General features: G+C 36.0%; 1 protein-coding gene across 2 annotated transcripts in view; it reads left to right on the top strand.

The window, feature by feature from the left end:
* The window catches only part of LOC133529080 (calcium/calmodulin-dependent protein kinase kinase 2), a 305,137-nt gene that overhangs the window by 106,678 nt on the left and 177,032 nt on the right, over positions 1-21,427 (top strand). Inside the window, exon 1 of one of the 2 annotated variants that reach the window (XM_061866701.1) lies at positions 6,279-6,863. The exons of the other annotated variant lie outside the window; for it this stretch is intronic. Within the exon in view, the coding sequence (XP_061722685.1) occupies positions 6,829-6,863 (35 nt within the window). The 5' untranslated portion in view covers positions 6,279-6,828. Of the gene's footprint in view, positions 1-6,278; positions 6,864-21,427 lie in introns of those variants that run through there. 2 annotated transcript variants of the gene reach the window in all.

The raw sequence follows: 21,427 nt of genomic DNA, 5'->3' as shown, positions 1-21,427 counted from the left end.
ATCAGCTTATCAATCTCGTACCTTACTTCGCTAAGCTTCGTTGTCAAAACACGGAACTCGACTGAAAAGCTCTCTATTATATCACGAGTGTATTGTATTGTATTGTATTTATTTATTTGTATAAAGTACTATTAGCTTATCCTATTGTAAGTACAAAGTTTCAGAGCAATCTAGCTAGTCGTTTCAAAATGAGAGCTTGCGGGCTCTTAAAGTGGCTGGAATATCAAATCCGGGCTGATTTCAATAAGATGACGGCATAATGCAGCTGCCGAGATGCATTTCAATACGGTATTGCTGACTCGTATGGTATTCAATTTCCACTCGATTGTTGTAACGTGATGTGTGAAACTCGGTGTGTCTGTCCATCTCTTTGTAAGCCAAGCTTGACAAAATTTAATTGTGAGATATATTTATTTATTTGACATAGTCTTCTCTTCTTCCTCGTGTTTTCCCGACATTTTGCCACGGCTCATGGGAGCCTGGGGTCCGCTTGACAACTATTCCCAAGGTCAGGAGTAAGTACTAGTTTTTACGAAAGCGACTGAAATCTGACCTTCCAACCCAGAGGGTAGACTAGGCCTTGTTGGGATTAGTCCGGTTTCCTCACGATGTTTTCCTTCACCGAAAAGCGACTGGTAAATATCAAATGATATTTCGTACATAAGTTCCGAAAAACTCATTGGTACGAGCCGGGGTTTGAACCCGCGACCTCCGGATTGCAAGTCGCACGCTCTTACCGCTAGGCCAGCTTTACCCCGCAGCAGCAGTAAGTAAGTAAATAACAAAACAAAATCAATATTTAAGTTCCTTCGCTATTCTCGTACAAATCCATAAAAAACGTAATAAAAATAAGATTAAACACAACTTGTTTACCCCGAGATGACATAAGATGTTTAAGTTCGCACTGACCTTGCCATGTATGATGTAAATAATATACATAACGTAGTAAATAACGAATCGATTGTGATAAAATTATGCGTGCGATGACGCATAGAGATATAGATACACAAATTAGAACTATAATGGTTTTTATACTATTTCGATGGCAAACAGACTATTCTAACTTTAAGATACGTCAAAAATGTCCTAAAGATACGATATGGATTGGATATGTCACTGTGATAAGTGACGTTTTTGTTTGAAGAAACGTCACTTTTAACACTGACTTATCTCATCCATATCGTATCTTTAGCAAATGTATGACGTATCTTAAAGTTCGAATCAGGCCGAAAGAAGCAAAGGGTTGATGGTAAGCGATCACTGTAGGCTATGGACGCCTGCAACTCCAGGGGTGTAACATGCGTGTTGCCGACCGTTTAAAAACTTGTAGCTATAATCTATAAAAAGCCTTTTTTGAAGTACCTCTAAATATAAAAATACCGTTAAACTACATTTAGACTAATAGATAACGCAGTGTTATAAAAATAAATAAACTATTAAAAGTACTTTTATAGTACTTATTGTAAATAAATAAATATTATAGAGACATTCTTACACAAGTTAACTAAGTCTCACGGTAAGCTCAAGAAGGCTTGTGTTATGGGTACTGAGACAATGATATATATAATATACAAATACTTAAATATTCGAACCCAGGACCAATTCCTATCTATTGCCTCTGCCTCAGGCGAGGCTCGAACTCGCACCCGAGTCTGACACGAAATATTTTTTTTTTTTATATATTGACGACCGGTCTGGCCTAGTGGGTAGTGACCCTGCCTATGAAGCCGATGGTCCCGGGTTCAAATCCTGGTAAGGGCATTTATTCGTGTGATGAACATGGATATTTGTTCCTGAGTCATGGGTGTTTTCTATGTATTTATAAATATTTATATTTTATAAATATCGTTTTTTAAGTACCCTCAAAACAAGCCTTATTGAGCTTACTGTGGGACTTAGTCAATTTGTCTAATAATGTCCTATAATATTTATTTATTTATTAAATCTAAGCTTAAATACAATGGCATACCAGTAGTTGACTGGTAGAGAAGGTCTTAAGGCATTAAGTCTACCATCTGTACTAAATATTTTATGTGCAATAAGTTTATTGCACATAAATAAATAAATAATAAAATATTCATTTATCTAAAATAGGCCCTTGAGGCATTGGACCAAGGACGCTGGCGGTATTTCCTCGTTGTATTGCAATGCTGATACGTTGTGCGAGGAAGCCGCCAGCTCTTCGGTCACCAGTTACGTCAACCAGACGCTTCGCGATTTCTGCAAAAAATTGTGTGGTAAACGTGCGGTAGTATTCTGTTTTCCCATCTTTTGACAACCTTAATAGGGAGTGTGCATGAACTGTAGGAGGCAGCACAGGAGCCGTCAGATTTTTGGCGCGAGGCGTAAATGTGATGTTTATTGTTCCGATGTAGCCCACAAGATGGCAGAATCTACTATGCACAAGAAAACACGTGACGTGTAAATGTAAATGTTTATTGTTCCGATTCAGGCCACAAGATGGCAGACCCTCCAACGCGCACGGCCCCTATACTGGTTGTTCCCGAGCAGTTAGACTACTGTGTGTGTGTGACTGCTGTCTAACTGCTCAAAAACATATCTGTTTTCTTTCCACCTAACTAGTGCCACTGGGTCTGTCACTATTAGCTGTCTCTCTTTACGTTTCATAGCATTGTCGTCTTCAAATATCAAACTCAACCTGTCAGGATTTTGATTCACCATTGCTGTCTCTTTTATTTTATTACGTTTAAAATTTTTCGGCGCTTTCTTCCGCTCCGCCCGCTATTATTTTAGTATTATATTCTCTTATATATAATACTCTTATTATATTATTTTATATTTAAAACAATGCAACCATTATCAAACACGCTCATAAAAGTATTTAGTTACCAGAAATAGATGGGACTCGTTTATTGGAATATCTCAATGTTTTGCGAGATAATACTAGACAAAGACTAATAAAGATATCGATTACAGAGGAGACTCTACCACTTCCGACAAGAGATCAATTTTATTGATTAGATTAGAAGATAAAGATAATATTACGAAGCTAATATTATAAAAATATATATTATTATCGCGAAACGTCTGGATGATGTAACTGGTAGCCGAAGAGCTGGCGGCTTCCTCGTACAACGTATCAGTATTGCGATACAACAAGGAAATGCCGCCAGCATCCTTGGTACAATGCTTCAAGGGCCTATTTTAGATTCAAGCTAGTTACAGTAATCCTTTGTATATATCCATTATGTACCTATATTGTTATTGTAAATGAAGGTTAAATAATAATAATTCAGCCTATATACGTCCCACTGCTGGGCACAGGCCTCCTCTCATGTGCGAGAGGGCTCGGGCTATAGTCCCCAAATGAAGGTTATTCATAAAAAAAATATTACTAATATTATTTTATAGTGTGCAATAATAGTACATTACAGTACATATGGCGCTACTTCACCGCACTAGTGCGATAATTAGCACATTACGTAATTATGTCGAAAATTTAAAGGGCCATATGTACTGTAAAACGTTGTACGATACATGTGCGAATAGGTAATTCGCAACTCGTCTCGATTTAAAACACTCCATTCGGTCGTGTTTTAATTTATCGCCACTCGTTTCGAATTTCCTATTTTTCGCACTTGTATCGTAATAGTACATTACGACAAATAATGCGAAAAATATATATGGCCCTTTACATTTTCGACATAGTTACCTACGTAATGCGCTAACGCAACACATACTTAGTATCAAACATTGATATAGATACTCGTATGTTACGCAACGGTTCATGCCAAAAGTCATGTAATTTAAGCACATCGTTCTAAAATGAAATCCGGAGGTCGCGGGTTCAAACCCCGGCTCGTACCAATGAGTTTTTCGGAACTTATGTACGAAATATCATTTGATATTTGCCAGTCGCTTTTCGGTGAAGGAAAACATCGTGAGGAAACCGGACTAATCCCAACAAGGCCTAGTTTACCCTCTGGGTTGGAAGGTCAGATGGCAGTCGCTTTCGTAAAAACTAGTGCCTACGCCAAATCTTGGGATTAGTTGTCAAGCGGACCCCAGGCTCCCATGAGCCGAGGCAAAATGCCGCGACAACGCGAGGAAGAAGAAGAAGTTCTAAAATGAAAGCGTGATGTCGTTTGTATGGGAGCAGGCTATTTGGCGACGGAATCGTGAGACTTAAAAGTTGTAAAATAGAAAACATACGGCCCAATTCTAACCATGCTTATAAGATGTCACAGCGATACCGATCTGTCAGTATCAAAAGTGACGTTTTTGGTTTAAGAAATGTCACTTCACACTGACAGATCGGTATTGTATCGCTGTGATATCTTATTAGCTTTGTTCGAATTGGGACGATAATATTAAAAACGCCCACAAAAGTTTAGTTACCAGAAACAGATGGAACTCGTTGATCGGAATGTCTCTTGTGCCGCTATGGAGCAATGTTTGCGAGCAACTGGTTTTGGACAAAGATTAACGGTAATATCGATTTTAGACACGACAACAAGACTATATTTTTTTATTCCACAACTTACATGTACATAATTAAATAAAGACAATCGGATAGAGGTAGCAACAGGTGGTATTATCGCTTAAGAGCGATCTCTCCCAGTGAACCTTTGGGTACCGGAAATATAAATACAATACCTTATTTATCAATTTTGACATAGTACAATGCAATTACCTATCAAAATCACATAATGAATTAATGACTTTCGGTTTGTAACAAAAAAACTATGTCTCGGAAAAAGACATAAGAAGCTTCAAACAGGTATATTCAACGTAAAATAGCGATCTCTGCCAGAGAACATTTGGGTAGGGGAGACAATTAACTACCGTCTACTGTAAAAGTTTATACCTACACAATAAGTATCCCTAGTGTTTTAAGCTAACAGATGATAAATTATTAATCAATACAATGCAGCTTTTTTTATATTAAAATTAAAACTGGTTCAACGCGGATCAAGTCACAGGCGAGAGTTAGTTTGACGATAAAATAGTTAAAAAAATATATAATTTTGGACTAAAGTGTCCATGGAACTACCGGGAAGTACCAATTAATGACAGGCCATTCCGTTAACAATAAATAGTTTTAAAACCCGTTTTTTGGAATGTATTGTTTCGCTGCGCCGGCGCTGCACAGAGAACAGGTATCGCAAGCAACTGGTTTTTGAGCAAAAACTAGTTAGACAAGCTTCAAGTTACTGTAGACCTGAATATATGGTTTTGATTACCTCCAGGCGTTCCCGAGATAACGGGTCTTGACTCTTGACAGACAGACGGACGGACGGATGGATCAGATGGATGAACAGACAGACGGACAACAAAGTGATCGTGCAAGGGTGTTTCTTTCTTTTGGGGTATGGAACCCTAGAAAACGGGACAAAGTTATTGTTTCTACTAGCTAGATTAGCGTGAATAATCATTCTAAAAACAGATTAAGAATGATTAAATATTAAAACAAAAGTTATTGCAATCGTAGTATACTGAGGTTAACATTACCCCTAGTGTAAATAAATTCGATTTCGAAACGTGACGTACGCGTTTGCGTTTAGTCTCATTTTGTATTGGATTTAGAAAGAGCGCGCCAAGCGGGACGTTTTGGAAACTCAAAATCCTATACAAAATGAGACTTAACGCAAACGCGTTCGTCACGTTATGATGTCGATCAAATTTACACTAGGGGTACATATACTATAAATAACTGCAATGAAACGCGGTATGTGCGGCAAAATAAAGTTTAATAAACGCAAAGGGATTTAAATAACTGGAACTCACTGATGAATAAAAGAAAATACGGGGAAAAGACTAATACATATTTAATACTCTTTTTAATCTCTTATATCATTTCTTGATTCACGTAATATTCAATGATTTATGTAATTAAAAGGTTAAAATATCATGCAGAAACGGTAGTCATTTAACAATTAACATACCTTGAAACTAATTGTGTAAAAATATTATTAAAAAATAGCAAATATCAATGTTAACATTGATTGTTTGAATAAGTATCTGAACCAATTAAATTGACGTCTAAGGAAACTAATAAAATAAACTAATTAATCACAAAATAACCTATAATACCTCTTCGTATAGCAAATAGCCTTATCGCTCTACATTTAACATTTCATTACATTATTTCCTACAAATTTACCGTAACTTATCATTGCAATCGGTCAACCGATAAAAAGGAATCATGTCGGTTAGATTTAATTTCAATTAAGTATTAACTATAAAAATAGTTTTAAATAGAATGTGTACATACATAAGTATACGCAAGAAAAACTAGAAATAGTTATATATTATACTTGCTTGTCACATTTACTTCAGTAGGGCTAAGATGGTCGACTCTTTATCATTTGTCACCATGCCTGTCACGTTCTAACAAGTATGTAAGCGCGAAAGAGACGGGCATAGTGACAAGTGATAAAAATGGAACCATGCTGCCACTGCAGTAAGGCTAAGATGGTCGGCTCTTTATCTTTTGTCACCATGCCTATCACGTTCTAACAAATATATAAGCGCGAAAGTGACAGGTATAGTGACAAGTATAATGGAACCATGCCACCGCTGTTTATATACAGTTTTTGTTAATCCCTTAATTAAACATACCCCTGTAGGCATTACTAAGCAGCATAACTTCAGTGTCGCCTCTGTCCTCCAACTCTGCGCGCTCAAAATCTCCCGACCACATTGCCGCATGGCGCCGTGAGCCGAGCGCACGTCTTTTATTTTTATTTTCTTTTTACGTAGTGCCCATAATCCGGTATATTATTTCCTTTTTTTTTACAACAAACTGGTGTGCAAAACGGTGTTGTTTTTGTAGTTTTTTATGTGTTGTGTTGTGTGTGTGTGAAAATGAACGGGGTTTTGGATGGAGAGATCATTGACAGGTTTGTTTTTGTTTATGTTTTTTTACTTGATACCTCTTTTTGTGTATGTAGAGCTAGTATCATGTGTTGATCTATGTATATTTACTTTGTGCACTAATATCTAATAGTTTATAAAGTTTATGTTAAGTTACTAATGCACTAATGTTAATGGTTTACTAATAATTTATTTCTAAAAAAATAATTTAATTTGATAAAATTTAAATATTAGTCATTATTTCTTCTATTTCTGCTGCTAAATAATAAAATCATGCGTATAGCATTCTCTTTTAATTACAAATTATATTCTTATACAAATAATAATAATAAACAATTAAATAATCACAATCTCTCTTCTTTGCCTAAAGGTTGACTGGTAGAGAATGCCTCATGGCATTAAGTCCGCCTTTTGACCTATAAGGTTTTCTTTTGTGCAATAAAGATTAAATAAATAAATATATAATAATCAACTAAAACTTGGCTAACATAATAGGTACGTTAACTTTCTTGGAAATTAAAATTCTATTTTATTGCGTAAAATGCCTACCTAGTATTAATTTTATTACTAGGTATATTAATACATAATCACAATTTATTTTACCTATATTTCGGGCACAAAGACCTATTAACCTTAATGAAATAAAATACCTATCTAACAAAGTATCACGATTAAGTTATTTCATTATTACTTACACAATTAAGAATCCATTAGTCATTGCATTACACTACAATGACCACAATAAACTCATAATATCATAAGTAGAGCTCTATTTTTTTTAGACGACCGGTTTGGCCTAGTTGGTAGTGACCCTGCCTATGAAGCTGATGGTCCCGGGCTCAAATCCTGGTAAGGGCATTTATTCGTGTGATGAGCATGGATATTTGTTCCTGAGTCATGGGTGTTTTCTATGTATTTAAGTTTAGTATTTATAAATAAATATTCATATATTATATATATCGTTGCCTAAGTACCCTCAACACAAGCCTTATTGAGCTTACTGTGGGACTTAGTCAATTTGTGTAATAATGTCCTATAATATTTATTTATTTTTAACCGACTTCAAGATTTCAAAAGGAGGAGGTTATCAATTCGGTTGTATGTTTTTTTAATGTAAATAAGTATGTATGGCTCCTGTGATGTTGCTTATGTCCATGGGCGACGATCACCGCTTCCCATCAGGCGGCTCGTCTACTCGTTTGCTGAATATCAAATAAAAAATATATGTATAGACCATATTTTTTTCTTGTAGAGACAATAAAAAGTTGGCTTCAAACATACAATAGTAATTATTTGGAAAAGGGGGGCAAAGTTGCTGTTTATTTCCTCGTTCTAATATTGATACCAAGCGAAATATTCCAAAATTGAACCACGAGCATAGCGAGAGGAATTTTGAGTTTTGCAAAGGCACACGACCTCAGGCACGCCTTGATACCTTTTTATCTTTTTTTAGCTTATTTGTGTGTCCCACTGCTGGGCAAAGGCCCCTCTCGCTTTCTAATTCTCCCTGTGCTGAGCAAGATTCCGCCAATCCCGCTGAAACGCATCCAAGTCGTCCCGTCATCTCTTTCTCGGTCTGCCTCTGCCAAGACTACACTGGGGATGCCAGCTAGTGGCTATTTTGGCCCATGTGTCATCATTCATCCGGCAGACATGTTCAACCCAGTCCCACTTTAGCCTGGCGGTCTCCATCCCAACATCGTCGACTCGGGTTTTGGAGCGAAGCTCTGTGTTCCTCACCCTTTCAGATCTTCGGACACCCAGGATATTCCGCCCCATTGCCCCTTGGCAGACCTTGAGCCGTGATTTCTGCGCCTCAGTTAATGACCAGAGGGCCTACCGCGAACCACGTTCGACGTATTGCCTCCCTGTCACGCTTACGTACGAATTTACAAGTGCGACAGAGAGGCAACACGTCGAACTTGGTTCGCGGTAGGCCCTCAGGTTTGTGCACCGTAGTTGAGGATGGGCAAGATGGATATGTCGATGTATGGTCATACTTAACTCATTTTCCCATTGGACTAAGTACAAAATTGCGAAAAAAATCTAATGGATACCTTGTGATGAAAAGTATTGGCCCAAGGGATATTTTATTTACGATTTTCATATCAGTCCCATAGAAAACATGTTAACTTGTTATAGTTTTTACATTCGGGAAAACAGAGCAAAATCACCCAGTATACCTAAATTATCATCATGTAAACATTAAATCGTTTTAGAAGGTTTATAAATAAGTTCATACAAATATGAATAATTACGAATTTATGAATATAGCAACCGCACATACTTCCACGTAATCACCATTCATATTCAGAATTCTGTTTTGTATAGGAAAAAATCTAAATCTGAAATTGTACTGCAAAATAGCAACTAAAACAAATTTCCTCATATAATCAGCCTTTCCTCGTTTTTGTTAAAGGATGAATTGCCGTTAATAAGGAAAAAATGTCCCAAATACATAAATTGTCCTTTTTAATAATGACGTAAATTCCGGAATTTCACGTGATATTTATCACAATTTTTTCTTTGGGGGATACAATGAGGAACCCTGAAAATATTCGCGAAGAAATTCAACAGGGTCTATACGAAAGTCCCTTACCCGCTTTGGGCCAGCGTGGGGACTATAATAGCCCTAGCCCTCTCACGCATTAGAGGAGGCATGTGCCCAGCAGTGGGTGATATATAGGCTGAATTATTAAATGCAATGTTAATAATAATGCAATGTTCCCTTAGTTCATTTCACGCAAACCCACGGTTTTTGTTTACTTCATAATGTCAGTTATACTAGTGTCGCTGTGGTCTGTAGACCTCGCGTTAAGCTTAGAAAATGTAAAAAGTGAAAAATACTTAGTTCGTTGAGACGTTATCACAGTTAACTGACAATAGACCATAGACGCTATTGGCGCTAAGTCATTTATGCTAATTTCCGCATTCAGAAAAAAAATCAAAGTATTATAGATCGTAAATAAGTTTTTGGAAAAAATTTCATTTTTGGTACTAGCTTTTATCGCTGACTGTACTTTTATTTTCCACAGGCAACTAATACTCATCGAGGCAATTCTAAAAACCCCAATCACAATTAGGTTGCGTTGTTTAATCACAGAGTTCCTATGGCTACCTCCTGTCTCCATCATCAAATCAGCTTGATGGTACCATAATATTACATTGTCACCCGACTTACATATGTATGCAAATTTTCAGCTTAATCGGAAACCGGAAAGTGGGTCAAATTTAACTTGCAAGATTCCAGGACATTTAATAATCAGGACGTTAAATAAAGATATATCGATAGTAAAATAAGATATATATCGAAGTTAAATAAAAGCTTGTGAAAAAAAAAACTTTAATCATAGAATCCGGTCACAGTGTGATAACTGACTAATGCCTTTTATTTCGCTTATGGAAATTTAATGATAATAAATAAAAACATTTCATTTATTTAAAATGTACTGCACATAAATTAACAATGTGCTAGTCGGTAAGGGGATAATCTTACTTCGGTAAGTACTTACCAATTACGGGGTAATTTCGGCGTAGGAAACCAAAAATACTAACAATTCCTAGTTTACACTTGGACTCATTTTTTTAGGGTTCCGTATTCAAATTGTATTAGACTATATATTTAAGAGGGAAGTATGTATTTATACAAGTAGAGAAAACGTTTTTCCACTTCTGAATATGTTCAATTCTTCATGATCTTTTAGTATGTAATGAAAAACTAGGTCTATAGGTTTTCCTTTTTTTTTCATAATTTGCATAACAAAAAAATATGCTTAATCGTTGGCAGAGGCTACATGCAGTCACTGTTTAATTTTTAGTTTTAGTTCTACATACTTTAATAACTTTAATAAGATTTACTTTTAATGTTTACTAAACATTTACTAACCTTTAGTCTGAAATAAATGATTTTTATTTATTTATTTATATTTTTTTAAAGCGAAAGGTATAAACCTAGAATATATAACGCTGAAGCGATCGACATCAAAATCAAAGTGATTTGTCAAAATTTAGTTAGTGGAAATCGTTTTCTCCCGAAACGGAATTTCATAGAACAAGTACCGTTATTTCGTTAGATTCAAAAAGCTATTCTTCCCTCTTAAGTGTTGTAATAGATTAATTGTATTATTAGTCTAACAAATTCCAAGAAATTACCTTTAGGGATTGAAAGTTAGATTAATTGAAATTTTCAAAAAAATAGTGCCTGTGCGAATTCTTGGGTTTTATTTACCATACGGACCTTACTATTAAAGATTTAACCAGAAAAGCGTTGGGATAAGCAACAACCCAAATATTGCAAAATTTGCAGAACAATTTTAATTTCAATTTTCAATAGGTACAAAATATTCCTAACAACGTCATATTTAAAAATAGTCTTGGAAAAGATTTATTTAAATGATATTTAGCTATTAATTATTCATTAGGTGTTTATGTGCTCGACGTTATGGTAATTTTGTGTTGGATACCATCGAACCACCTCATATTTAAATTTCTGTCTGGGTTTAAAATTAGGTTCATCGATAAGCTAAGCATACCCTTATCTTTATTTATTTTGGGTCTTAGTTTAGGTTTTTTACTATATGAAAAACCTAACCTAGGGTGCCGCCAGCAGCGGGGCAGGGCCCAAGCTGTCGGACCTGTCGGTAGTCAGGGCCGCAGAGAGAGGAACCACCGGCTTTCCGCGCCGTGTCCAAGATCACCGCCTTCTGCATCTGACCCTTGATCCAACCACCTAGCGAGAGTCTCTCAAGGTGTTGGTCGAGACTCATCGCTATGAGATCGTTCGTTTATCTTTATTATTATTGATCGAGCGTTACCAAAGGTACTCCGTTTCAGCTTCGCCAAATATGCTTTCGTATTTCCAGATGTTCTTCCCTGCAGATCGCATTTATCTACCGATAATATTTGAAAGAAACGCGCAGGCCAGTTGGGACATACACTGACATCGGAAGGATATCTAAATGATGTAAATGAATTATCGAGTGTCTCGTTCGCGTCGAGACATATTAGCTACGAACACGTACAGTCAGCATCAAAAGTAGCGGATGAAACAACGCTTCAAAAGTATCTACCATTCTGTAACGGCTTAACAAAAAGGGATGGTTCTATATGTAGAACAATAAAGACTGAAAAAGATATAATTTTGAACGTGAATTTTAGAGATTTATCTATGTTTAGAAAAGTTATCCGGAATATCAGATATTTTAGCGCGTTGTTTCATCCGTTACTTTTGATGCTGACTGTACGAGTGAAATACACAATAACCGAATGACATTATTTAGATGTTATAAGTATGTTCGAATTTACTGACGTTCGCTGCCAGCGACCCCCTAGGCGGGTTCTCTGTTCGTAGAGTCCGACCAAGATCAGTTGGCAGCGATTTTAATAGCCCATCCTGTGCAAGTAAACGTCATAATTTCATAGAAGTTTGACGTTTAAAATAACACTTGCACCGTCTGGGCTATCAAAATCGCTGCTAACTTATCTTGGTTTGAATCTATGCGCTTTTCGCTACATAGCAGAAAATACGTGATTTTGGCTATACTCGTAACGAGTAGCTCACGCGGGCAGTGAATGTATTAAATACTCGTACTTTACTATTATGCCGTTAACACTCAAATACAAAGAGTTATCGCCTTTTCAAGACAGCTGTAAAATTATTTAATTTATATATAGTAATGTATGGCTGTTGTGACAGAAACTTTTAGTAGCAAGTAGCAACCATCAAATATTAAGGCGCGGTGTATAGTAAAATGCGCTATTTTTAAATCGATATTTACAGGCTTGTACAAGGATTTCATCGATTATTTTCTAGTATGTATAACTTCAGTCTTTGAACTAGCCGTATGCTTGTCAGAAACACGATGGCTCATCTTTTTCTCGATAGATTTTTGCTTTGAAAATATGCTTAAAACTGTATTTATTTCGATATTTTAGAAGTACTATGATGAATATCAATATGAAATTTACTTCATTCAATAGCTTTTAAGTAACTCTAACATTTTGCTTGTCAGTTTATCGATGCGTTAAATTTTTCATTCATAATTATGAATTCAACATTTTGTCTACTAAACGTTACCCTGCGCGGCAATACCGTCAGTACGCCAGTACGCCCGTGACCACTGTCAGCGTCGGACCTGTGCTAGTTTAGCGGACGTTACATAAAATGGATAATCACACTATAAATACACAAATATGTTATACACACAATGTTTTCATCACTCTTACGAAGAAAAAACTAATTTTTAAGCTAATTGATTCTTAAATACGGTGACATTTCAGACATCCATCCGTCATATTATCTTTTTTGACAAGTTTTACACACGCACCTGTCCGGCATACAGCCACGATTAACCAAATGATGAAATGGTGCCTTGCACCCGAGTTAAACACTCTACTTTTCATTTTTAATACGAGGAAGGTAAAATACATGTACATTTTAAAAAACACTGCTAAGTATAAAATTCAGTACTACTTATTTCGTGAGGGGTACCTACTTTTAATTATCAATTTAGGTAAAATAATATTTTAAATGGCTATTACAGTAATAATCAAATTGAATACCTATTTTTAAACGTAAACAAATAAAATTAATCCGCTTGTTTAATTTATATAAGTCATTATATTGGAACAGCTTCATTTTTAACACATACAGGATGCAGGAGATATACTGGATTTAAATAGTGCTTAGTGAAAGGTACCATTTCACGTTTTTGTGGAAGTGCTCAAATGGCTGTAATAGTTTATGTTATAAGTGTTGAATTTGTTTGGTATTTCTGGTTTATTAACTTTCATATGGTATACACTTAAGACTTTATTTACAACATTTATCAACTATTTTATTTTGTAAGGTGAGCAGGAGTGATATTTACCCTTCAAATTCCATTCAAAATTTTGCAAGTACTCGGTTCGGAAGTTCGTATATATTTGTACCTCTCGCCAATATTAAATAATAAGCACTAAATACGCTATTCGATTAGAACAATTAAATTATTGTCTTCTTCTTCTTGGTCCCTCAATGCTGAGGATCGTGACATCATGTCCTTCTGTTGAAGTTGTCCTTGTTGTTGTTAAATTATTGTAATGTTTATGCATTTCGCCACATGCACCTAACTAATCAAACCTAGCAACAGTGACAGTTTTCCAGTTTCCTTATTAAAAATGACTACCACCACAAAACAAAGTTATGATTGGAGGTAATTATTAATTAATTTAAAATTCAAAGGTTAAGTCATAAAAAGTGCCCGTGAGGAAACGGAATTTTTTTAACCACGTATTCCTGAGGTCATAAGAAGAATTTCAAGTACAACTTGTAAGTCAATTCCGCAAAAAAAAATGTTTTTTTTTTACTTTTTGTATGTTTTTAAACATATTAAGATCATGTTCTTGGAAAATTTATGGATTAATATAAATTGGTACATTTTTTTTTCGTAAAAATTAGTCTATTTAAATGGTACCTTGTGACTTTGATATCTGTCAAGAAGGTAGTCTAGACTAGGTCCCAAAGTGGCGACTGGCGACATAGCCATCAAAAAGGCGTTATGCACTAAAACACAACGAAAAATATTTTTTTAAATTGGTATTAACTCTGAAACTAGGCGAATTAAAAAAGTTTATATGACATTTTTGCCTCTAAATACGATCCGGAATATACTGTTAAAATCTTTCCGTTTCCTCGAGGGTACCGTGTATTTACAAAATAACCTCTTTAAAAATCAAGACAGAACTCGACCTAGGCGTTCGATCCCGGATGAACGGCCCTTAGCAACCAAGCGTTAACAAGCGTGTGTATGTATGTTTTCCTTGTCTAACTTGCTAGCTACTTTTGGGCGCTAGAAGAGCGTTAATATACTTCAAAGCCTTTAATTTTGCCACTAAATATGGCAACACCTCACTAACCACCCTCTGTTGGCCGACAGCTTTCTGGCTATCGCATCGACCCGTGAGTGGTGGGCCACCACTTGAAGGGATAAATAACATAGTTGACGATAAAATAATTTTGTTCATCGGAAAGTTTTGTATATTAATTAACTTTACGGAACAGGTCTTAACTGTACTTCTTTCCAAAGGAAAATAATACTCATTGAGACAATTCTAACAACCTCAAACGCAATTTGGTTGCGATATTTTGACACAGAGTTCCTATGGCCACCTCCTCTCTCATGCATCAGATCAGCTCGATGATACCATAGTATTTCATTGTCACCCTACTTACATATGTATGCAGATTTTCAACTTCATCTGAAACCTCAGTGGGTCAAATATACTTGTAATATTTGATTACAGACAGAGTAGACAGACAACAGACTGATTCTTTATTAGACATTAATTAGTCAGTCAATTATACTCATTACTATATAACTTCGAAGTAGTAGTAGTAGTATAAGTGCATTTATGCCATTATAAACTTTAAATAATAAAGAATAATAGCAGTTTTCTCGACTTTTGCATTTAAAATTTATAATCGTCTTCATTGTCGTCAATTCAAAAAATAATATAGAAATTGTCGTTACAGTTAGAGTCATGGTTCTTTTTTGAGAAGATAGCATAATTTATCTACTTTTTGGAGCTACATATGCTTGTGCATACCTTATGCTTATGTTTTCAGTTATCTCAATACCAGCAAAAACATGCTACCTTTTTACGTTCACTTCCACAAATTACTTAGCTTTGCTAGTATTCTTCCTTTTTTCACTACTTGCCCGAAATTGACTTCTATTGCATTTTTAAGGTCAACTAAGTTTTGAATAGGTATCTATATATGATTTAAAGCAGACAGTTGTAACTTTTGTCTGAATTAGTAAGTAATATTATTTCGACACAAAACGATTTGGTATCATTTTACTAGGTTCTCAATTTGCCGCGGTATACCCTAGTATTATATATAATTATCAAATTTTTAATTTCATTAAGTTTAAATCATAATCAATATAAATTTCCGGAAAAGATCCCAGAACTAACAAACCAGAATACGGATGGCGTCAGAATAAGGACGTAGACTTGCTGCGAGCGCGGCGCGCGGGGCGCCCGCCTGCCTGCTTTACCACTTCGTCTGCTTCACCCCCTCAAAAACCTAAAATCTGTCTATAAGAGCGCCTTAATACAATAAGTGCTTAAAGTTTCATTACTGCAGTAATCATCATATACGATCTTGTCCATTAAGAGCTTGGCCTTCTACATAGAATAATGACTAATATAACTATGTATGGTGTCATAATAAAATTATCACTTGTATGGTATGGTTTTATGTTAAGTTGTTTTTATTACACTTTTAAATAAAGCAATACAATTTTTGACGTTTTCTTTGTATCTGAATTTTTCAATTTATGTGGAAACAACCAGAATAAAACTTAAAAAAAGATTTTTATAATTCCCTAGAACATTGAAACGGAGCCTTATGTTTTTTTTCACCACACCATCTGGTAAATGTCCTCTTTATTGTTCAAAAACTAATGCGAAAGTTGCATTTTATCCACATGTGGAATAACCAGATGCAAATTTTGAGTTGTTTCCTTATGTCAGCTGGTGAATTGACTTTTAAATGATGATTTCGAATAATACATTTTTTATTACGTTCATTTGGATTTTATTTTGTTGGTATTTCTTTTAGTATTCTCCTCGCATTGGTGTGGTGAACATTTTGGTATTTCACTCGGAGGCACATTAATGTAACATTTTAAGTTTTTTTTTATTTATAATTTTTTTGAATGTACAAAATACTGGCTGTATGCCGTTGAGTCATTGTTCGAATCCTACAAAAAAGAGAGGTATGGGCATTGTGAATGTCATCTCGCTCTGTGTGGTAGGGCACAGCACAGCGGATGTCATTCCAGATCTAGAGCAGAGCCCAACTGGGGAAGTACCTCCACCTTACAGAAAATCGCAGCCAAATAACACTAGACCCTACTCATAGTGTTGTGTTCCTGCCGGTAAGGTTGCCAGAGCTCAACGAGGGATGGGAGGGGGTTAGGGTCGGCAACGCGCATGTAACTCCTCTGAAGTTGCAGGCGTACACAGGCTACGGATACTGCTTACCATCAGGCGGGCCGTAAGCTTGTTTGCCACCGACGTAGTATATAAAAAAAAAATAAAAAAAAAAAAAAAATAAAAAAAAAATAAAAAAAAAAACAATTTACCCGCCTTATATTTTAATGAATGTTTATTTGGATTTAAGTATAATTTCTCAAAACGTTTACTTATTATATGGTCGTGGTAGCAAAGGTGTGTTAGCTAATTTTATCGAATGTAGGATCAGGCACTATCGGAAGCATTTTATCTGATGTCGGATATCGGGTACATCCGATATCGGATCAGACAATGTGAAACCGCTCTAGAGTGCATATCAATACGATCTACTCGTACATTCCCGTGTCGACAAATCTTGCGAATATAAATTAAGCACCTTTATAAATATCTGAATAGTTTGTAATCTCATGTTAATTTCAGAATTTGCGTAGGAATTATGAAAAGGATTTGTGAGAAAGTTTTGGATAGACTTAAATAGGGATTAACCCTTAGGGATTTATTATGATTACTTATATTGATTACACTTATAGTGCTGTAAATGTAAATTTATTACATTTACTATCGACAGTAAATTTCATAGCCAAATCGATGAATACACTAATTGAATTCCCTTAAATTAAATTATAAAGTCTAACTTACTTACTCCTCTGGCGCAGCGACCCAAAGTGTGTCTTGGCCTCCAACACTACTGCTTGCCACTGTTCCCGGTCCTGTGCAGTTTCTCGCCAGTCTTCAACCTGGAGCTCGCGCAGATCCGTGTCCACCACATCCGCCCATCGATACCTAGGTCGACCAGCCGGGCGGCGTGCTGTCGGTTTTCCCTCAAACGCTCTTTTCTTTTTTTTTAAAGTCTAACTACGGGTTTAATTTTTGTAATAAAAATTGGGGACCTATATTTATCTTTTTCTTAATGGGTTATTCAAATTTGACTTAGCTTATACGTTATTTTATTATATTATACACTATCACCTACACTTTTACCAACAATAATGAGCAAAAAACAATCAAAAATCTCAACATGACTACGCCATTTTGATTTCAACCGGAAAACCAATTGTATTTTAATAATATTAACATATTACGTGTTCAAAATGGGAAAATTCGAATGCCTTATGAAGTAGATAAGCTACCACGTGCAGTATATTTTAATCGCAAAGTGCATAAGCATAGCGTTGCACATTGATATGTGCATGTTTCTTGTGCGAAGAATAGAATATTAATACTCTGCAGTAAAAAGCGTGTTTGATGAGCGTTAAATTGTACATAATAATAGCGAATAACAGTAAAATTATTATTATGCTAAAGACTATTATAAGTTGTTTAAGTACTCACTCATACTGTAGTAATAGTATGGTAGGTTATGTGACTGCTACATAATAAAAGACATTAAAATACATGAGTGTGGGTTTAAGAAACGAACGAAGTGAGTTTCATAAAAGGATCACACGAGTGTTTTAATGCCTTTTATTATGTAACAGCCAGTACAGGTACATACAATATTCTATCTACACACATATTATAAACTTTTTATGGTATATTCACTAACCCAAATTACAGCCAACATTGGGACATCGTTGCTCTCTTGGCGGAACTCGCGGATATGTGGTGGCGCCACCGAAATATTTTTATCGCTTATTTTCCACAAAACTTTTGCTATAGTTACTTTAAGAACAACTAAACATATTCATTTTATATTTAAAACTAATTAAAAGATAAACTTTACGTCAAATGGCGGTAGTTTTCATTTACCGCCATTTGACGTAAAGTTTATCTTCACAGTACAGTTTTTTTCACGCATGTCACGCATCAAAATTGTATGCAATTGACATTTAATTTCGAACAAAAAGGCTACTGATATTAGAATAGAGGTAGAATGAATAGAGATGTTCCAAATTTGAATGGCATAACCAAACCGATTTTGATGTAGTTATGAAGCAATTACAACATTGTCACAGATAAGAAATTTGTTGTAACAAAACAGTTTATCGTAATGTTGGCCATTATTTACGGATTTTGAAGGCATCATAGAGGGTTTATGATATGTGTGTAAATAAAACTCTTTATTGTACAAAAACACATAGTAAATGTAACTTACAATTAGGAAAAGCTAAGTACAAATTCGAACTTATCCCTTTAAGGATCTCTTCCAGTTAACCTTTGAGTAAATGAGAGGAGAGAGTGAGAAGAGGGTGACAAATGCAGCATATGTACAACAAGGTACCAGAAAGTAGAGAATATATATAAATACATACAAAATTTATAGAATAAATAAACAAATATTACACAAAAATGTAATAGGGAAATTACGCAAAAAAAAATTGTAAAAAGTGAATAATAATAAGCAATTATACACTAGGAAAACTGAAAAAGGAAAATTGTCCAGCAGTCAGATAACGACAGCTTCTTCAACCTCCTCTTGAGCGACGCAACCGATTGTGCTTGTCTGAGCGGAATACGCAGCTCATTCCACAGTTTAACTGCACGCAATGCGAACAATTTGTCGTATTTTTTTTTTATACTACGTCGGTGGCAAACAAGCATACGGCCCGCCTGATGGTAAGCAGTCTCCGTAGCCTATGTACGCCTGCAACTCCAGAGGAGTTACATGCGCGTTGCCGACCCTAAACCCGCCCCCCCTCGTTGAGCTCTGGCAACCTTACTTACCGGCAGGAACATAACACTATGAGTAGGGTCTAGTGTTATTTGGCTGCGGTTTTCTGTAAGGTGGAGGTACTTCCCTAGTTGGGCTCTGCTCTAGATCTGGAATGACATCCACTGGCTGTGCCCTACCACACAAAGCGAGATGAAATTCACAATGCCCATACCTCTCTTTTGGACGTAGTTTAAGGACGTACCCGGGTCCTTAAGGACGTACCCGGGTCCAAACGGGTCGTATCCACGATTTTAATGGGGAGTGGGGGGGAGGGGATGACAAGTGATAAACTCGCGCTCGAACACAGCCGGTGATCTTAGCCTTCAGCCAAAAATATTCCAAACCTTAATTTGATCATAAATAGTATCATAGTAGTTTTTAACCTTGCTGTTTAATGAAAACCCAACTGCGTACAATCTAATGCGTGGAAATTGGTTCGATACGGTCTTCATGCTCCAACGGTTAATGTGCTATTCAAACACAGAAAACAACCGTAAAGTATTCAAAATATAAGTGTACCGGGTCTTACTTTGGTAGTCTGATATGATGACAGGTAGATGCCTCGTGTCATTAAGTTTGCCTTTTATACATTAGGTTTTTTTTTAGTGGAATAAAGTTTACTCTGCATAGACTTTACAGTTACCGGATAAGGAAATGCCACTATAAAAGTAAAATTAATATGAGTTTTATATTGGCTTTTCCATACTTTGTCACGCCGAAGCTGGTGTAAATTATCTTATACAAACTCTAGGCAATAATTTATAAAAAAACAAACAATATAATAATATGGTTATTAAAAAAAAATGATTTTTTTATACTACGTCGGTGGCAAACAAGCATACGGCCCGCCTGATGGTAAGCAGTCTCCGTAGCCTATGTACGCCTGCAACTCCAGAGGAGTTACATGCGCGTTGCCGACCCTAAACCCCTTTTAGGGGACCTGTAATGACCATATTTTAGTAAATATTTAATTTAAAATATCTTTTGGCACACGTCACGTGACCAAGCTCGAAACGTCATTGAAGATTCTGATGACGTCACAACTCTCGGATTGACACTGTTGACATTTAGGCGATAAACAACAAATGACAAATATCAGTTGACAGTTCATATCTTCTACGTGTGTATTTGTAGTTATGTGTCAAACCGTAAACTGTGACGTCACACAATTTTCAAAGAGCGTTTTGGGCGCGAAAGCATCTGTCAAAATATATTTTGTTAATTTAACATATTTAAAGCCGTTTTTAGTACAAAAGTTGAATTTTAGGGCAACTTTTAGTTAATATAGAACGTAATACAAGCAAACGTATGTTGAGAAAGGTATGTTGAGATGGCTTGGACACGTGGAAAGAATGAGTGAAAGAAGGTTAACAAAGAGAGTGTATAAGCGAGAAGTAGAAGAGGGAGCTGGAAGGGGTAGACCTCGGCGGACTTTCTCTGATCAAATCGGGGAAATCCTGACGAAAGGCCAGGTCAAGAGCACCCTAAACCGACGAGCGTATATGAGCGAGGTATGTCAGGATCGTAGCAAGTGGAAATCCGTGGTCTCTGTCTACCCCTTCGGGAAATAGGCGTGATTATATGTATGTATGTAATACAAGCGTTTCGAAAAATTGGAAATAACCCTATTTTACGTTTTTTTTATCTTGGAATATTGAAAGTAGTTTTTGTCATGACATTGTACAATACAAGGTCCTCTGGTGGTGTCCGTGTCCCATTCAAGAAAAAAAAACGCATTAAACCGATTTGCAAGACCGAAGTGATCCCATAACCCGCGCTTGGTGTTTCGAAAACGCGCGGCTAGAAGGATGTTGATGTCAACTTTAGCCAGTCTTCTTCAAGACCACGAGGACAACACCGTTCTCGAAACGTCGGAGGTAAATTTAGAACTTAATACGCGATTAAATCCCGTAT

Source organism: Cydia pomonella, chromosome 20 (assembly GCF_033807575.1).
Source record: "Cydia pomonella isolate Wapato2018A chromosome 20, ilCydPomo1, whole genome shotgun sequence".
NCBI classification, from domain to species: Eukaryota; Metazoa; Arthropoda; class Insecta; order Lepidoptera; family Tortricidae; genus Cydia; species Cydia pomonella.
This window is presented reverse-complemented; position numbering and strand designations above follow the sequence as displayed.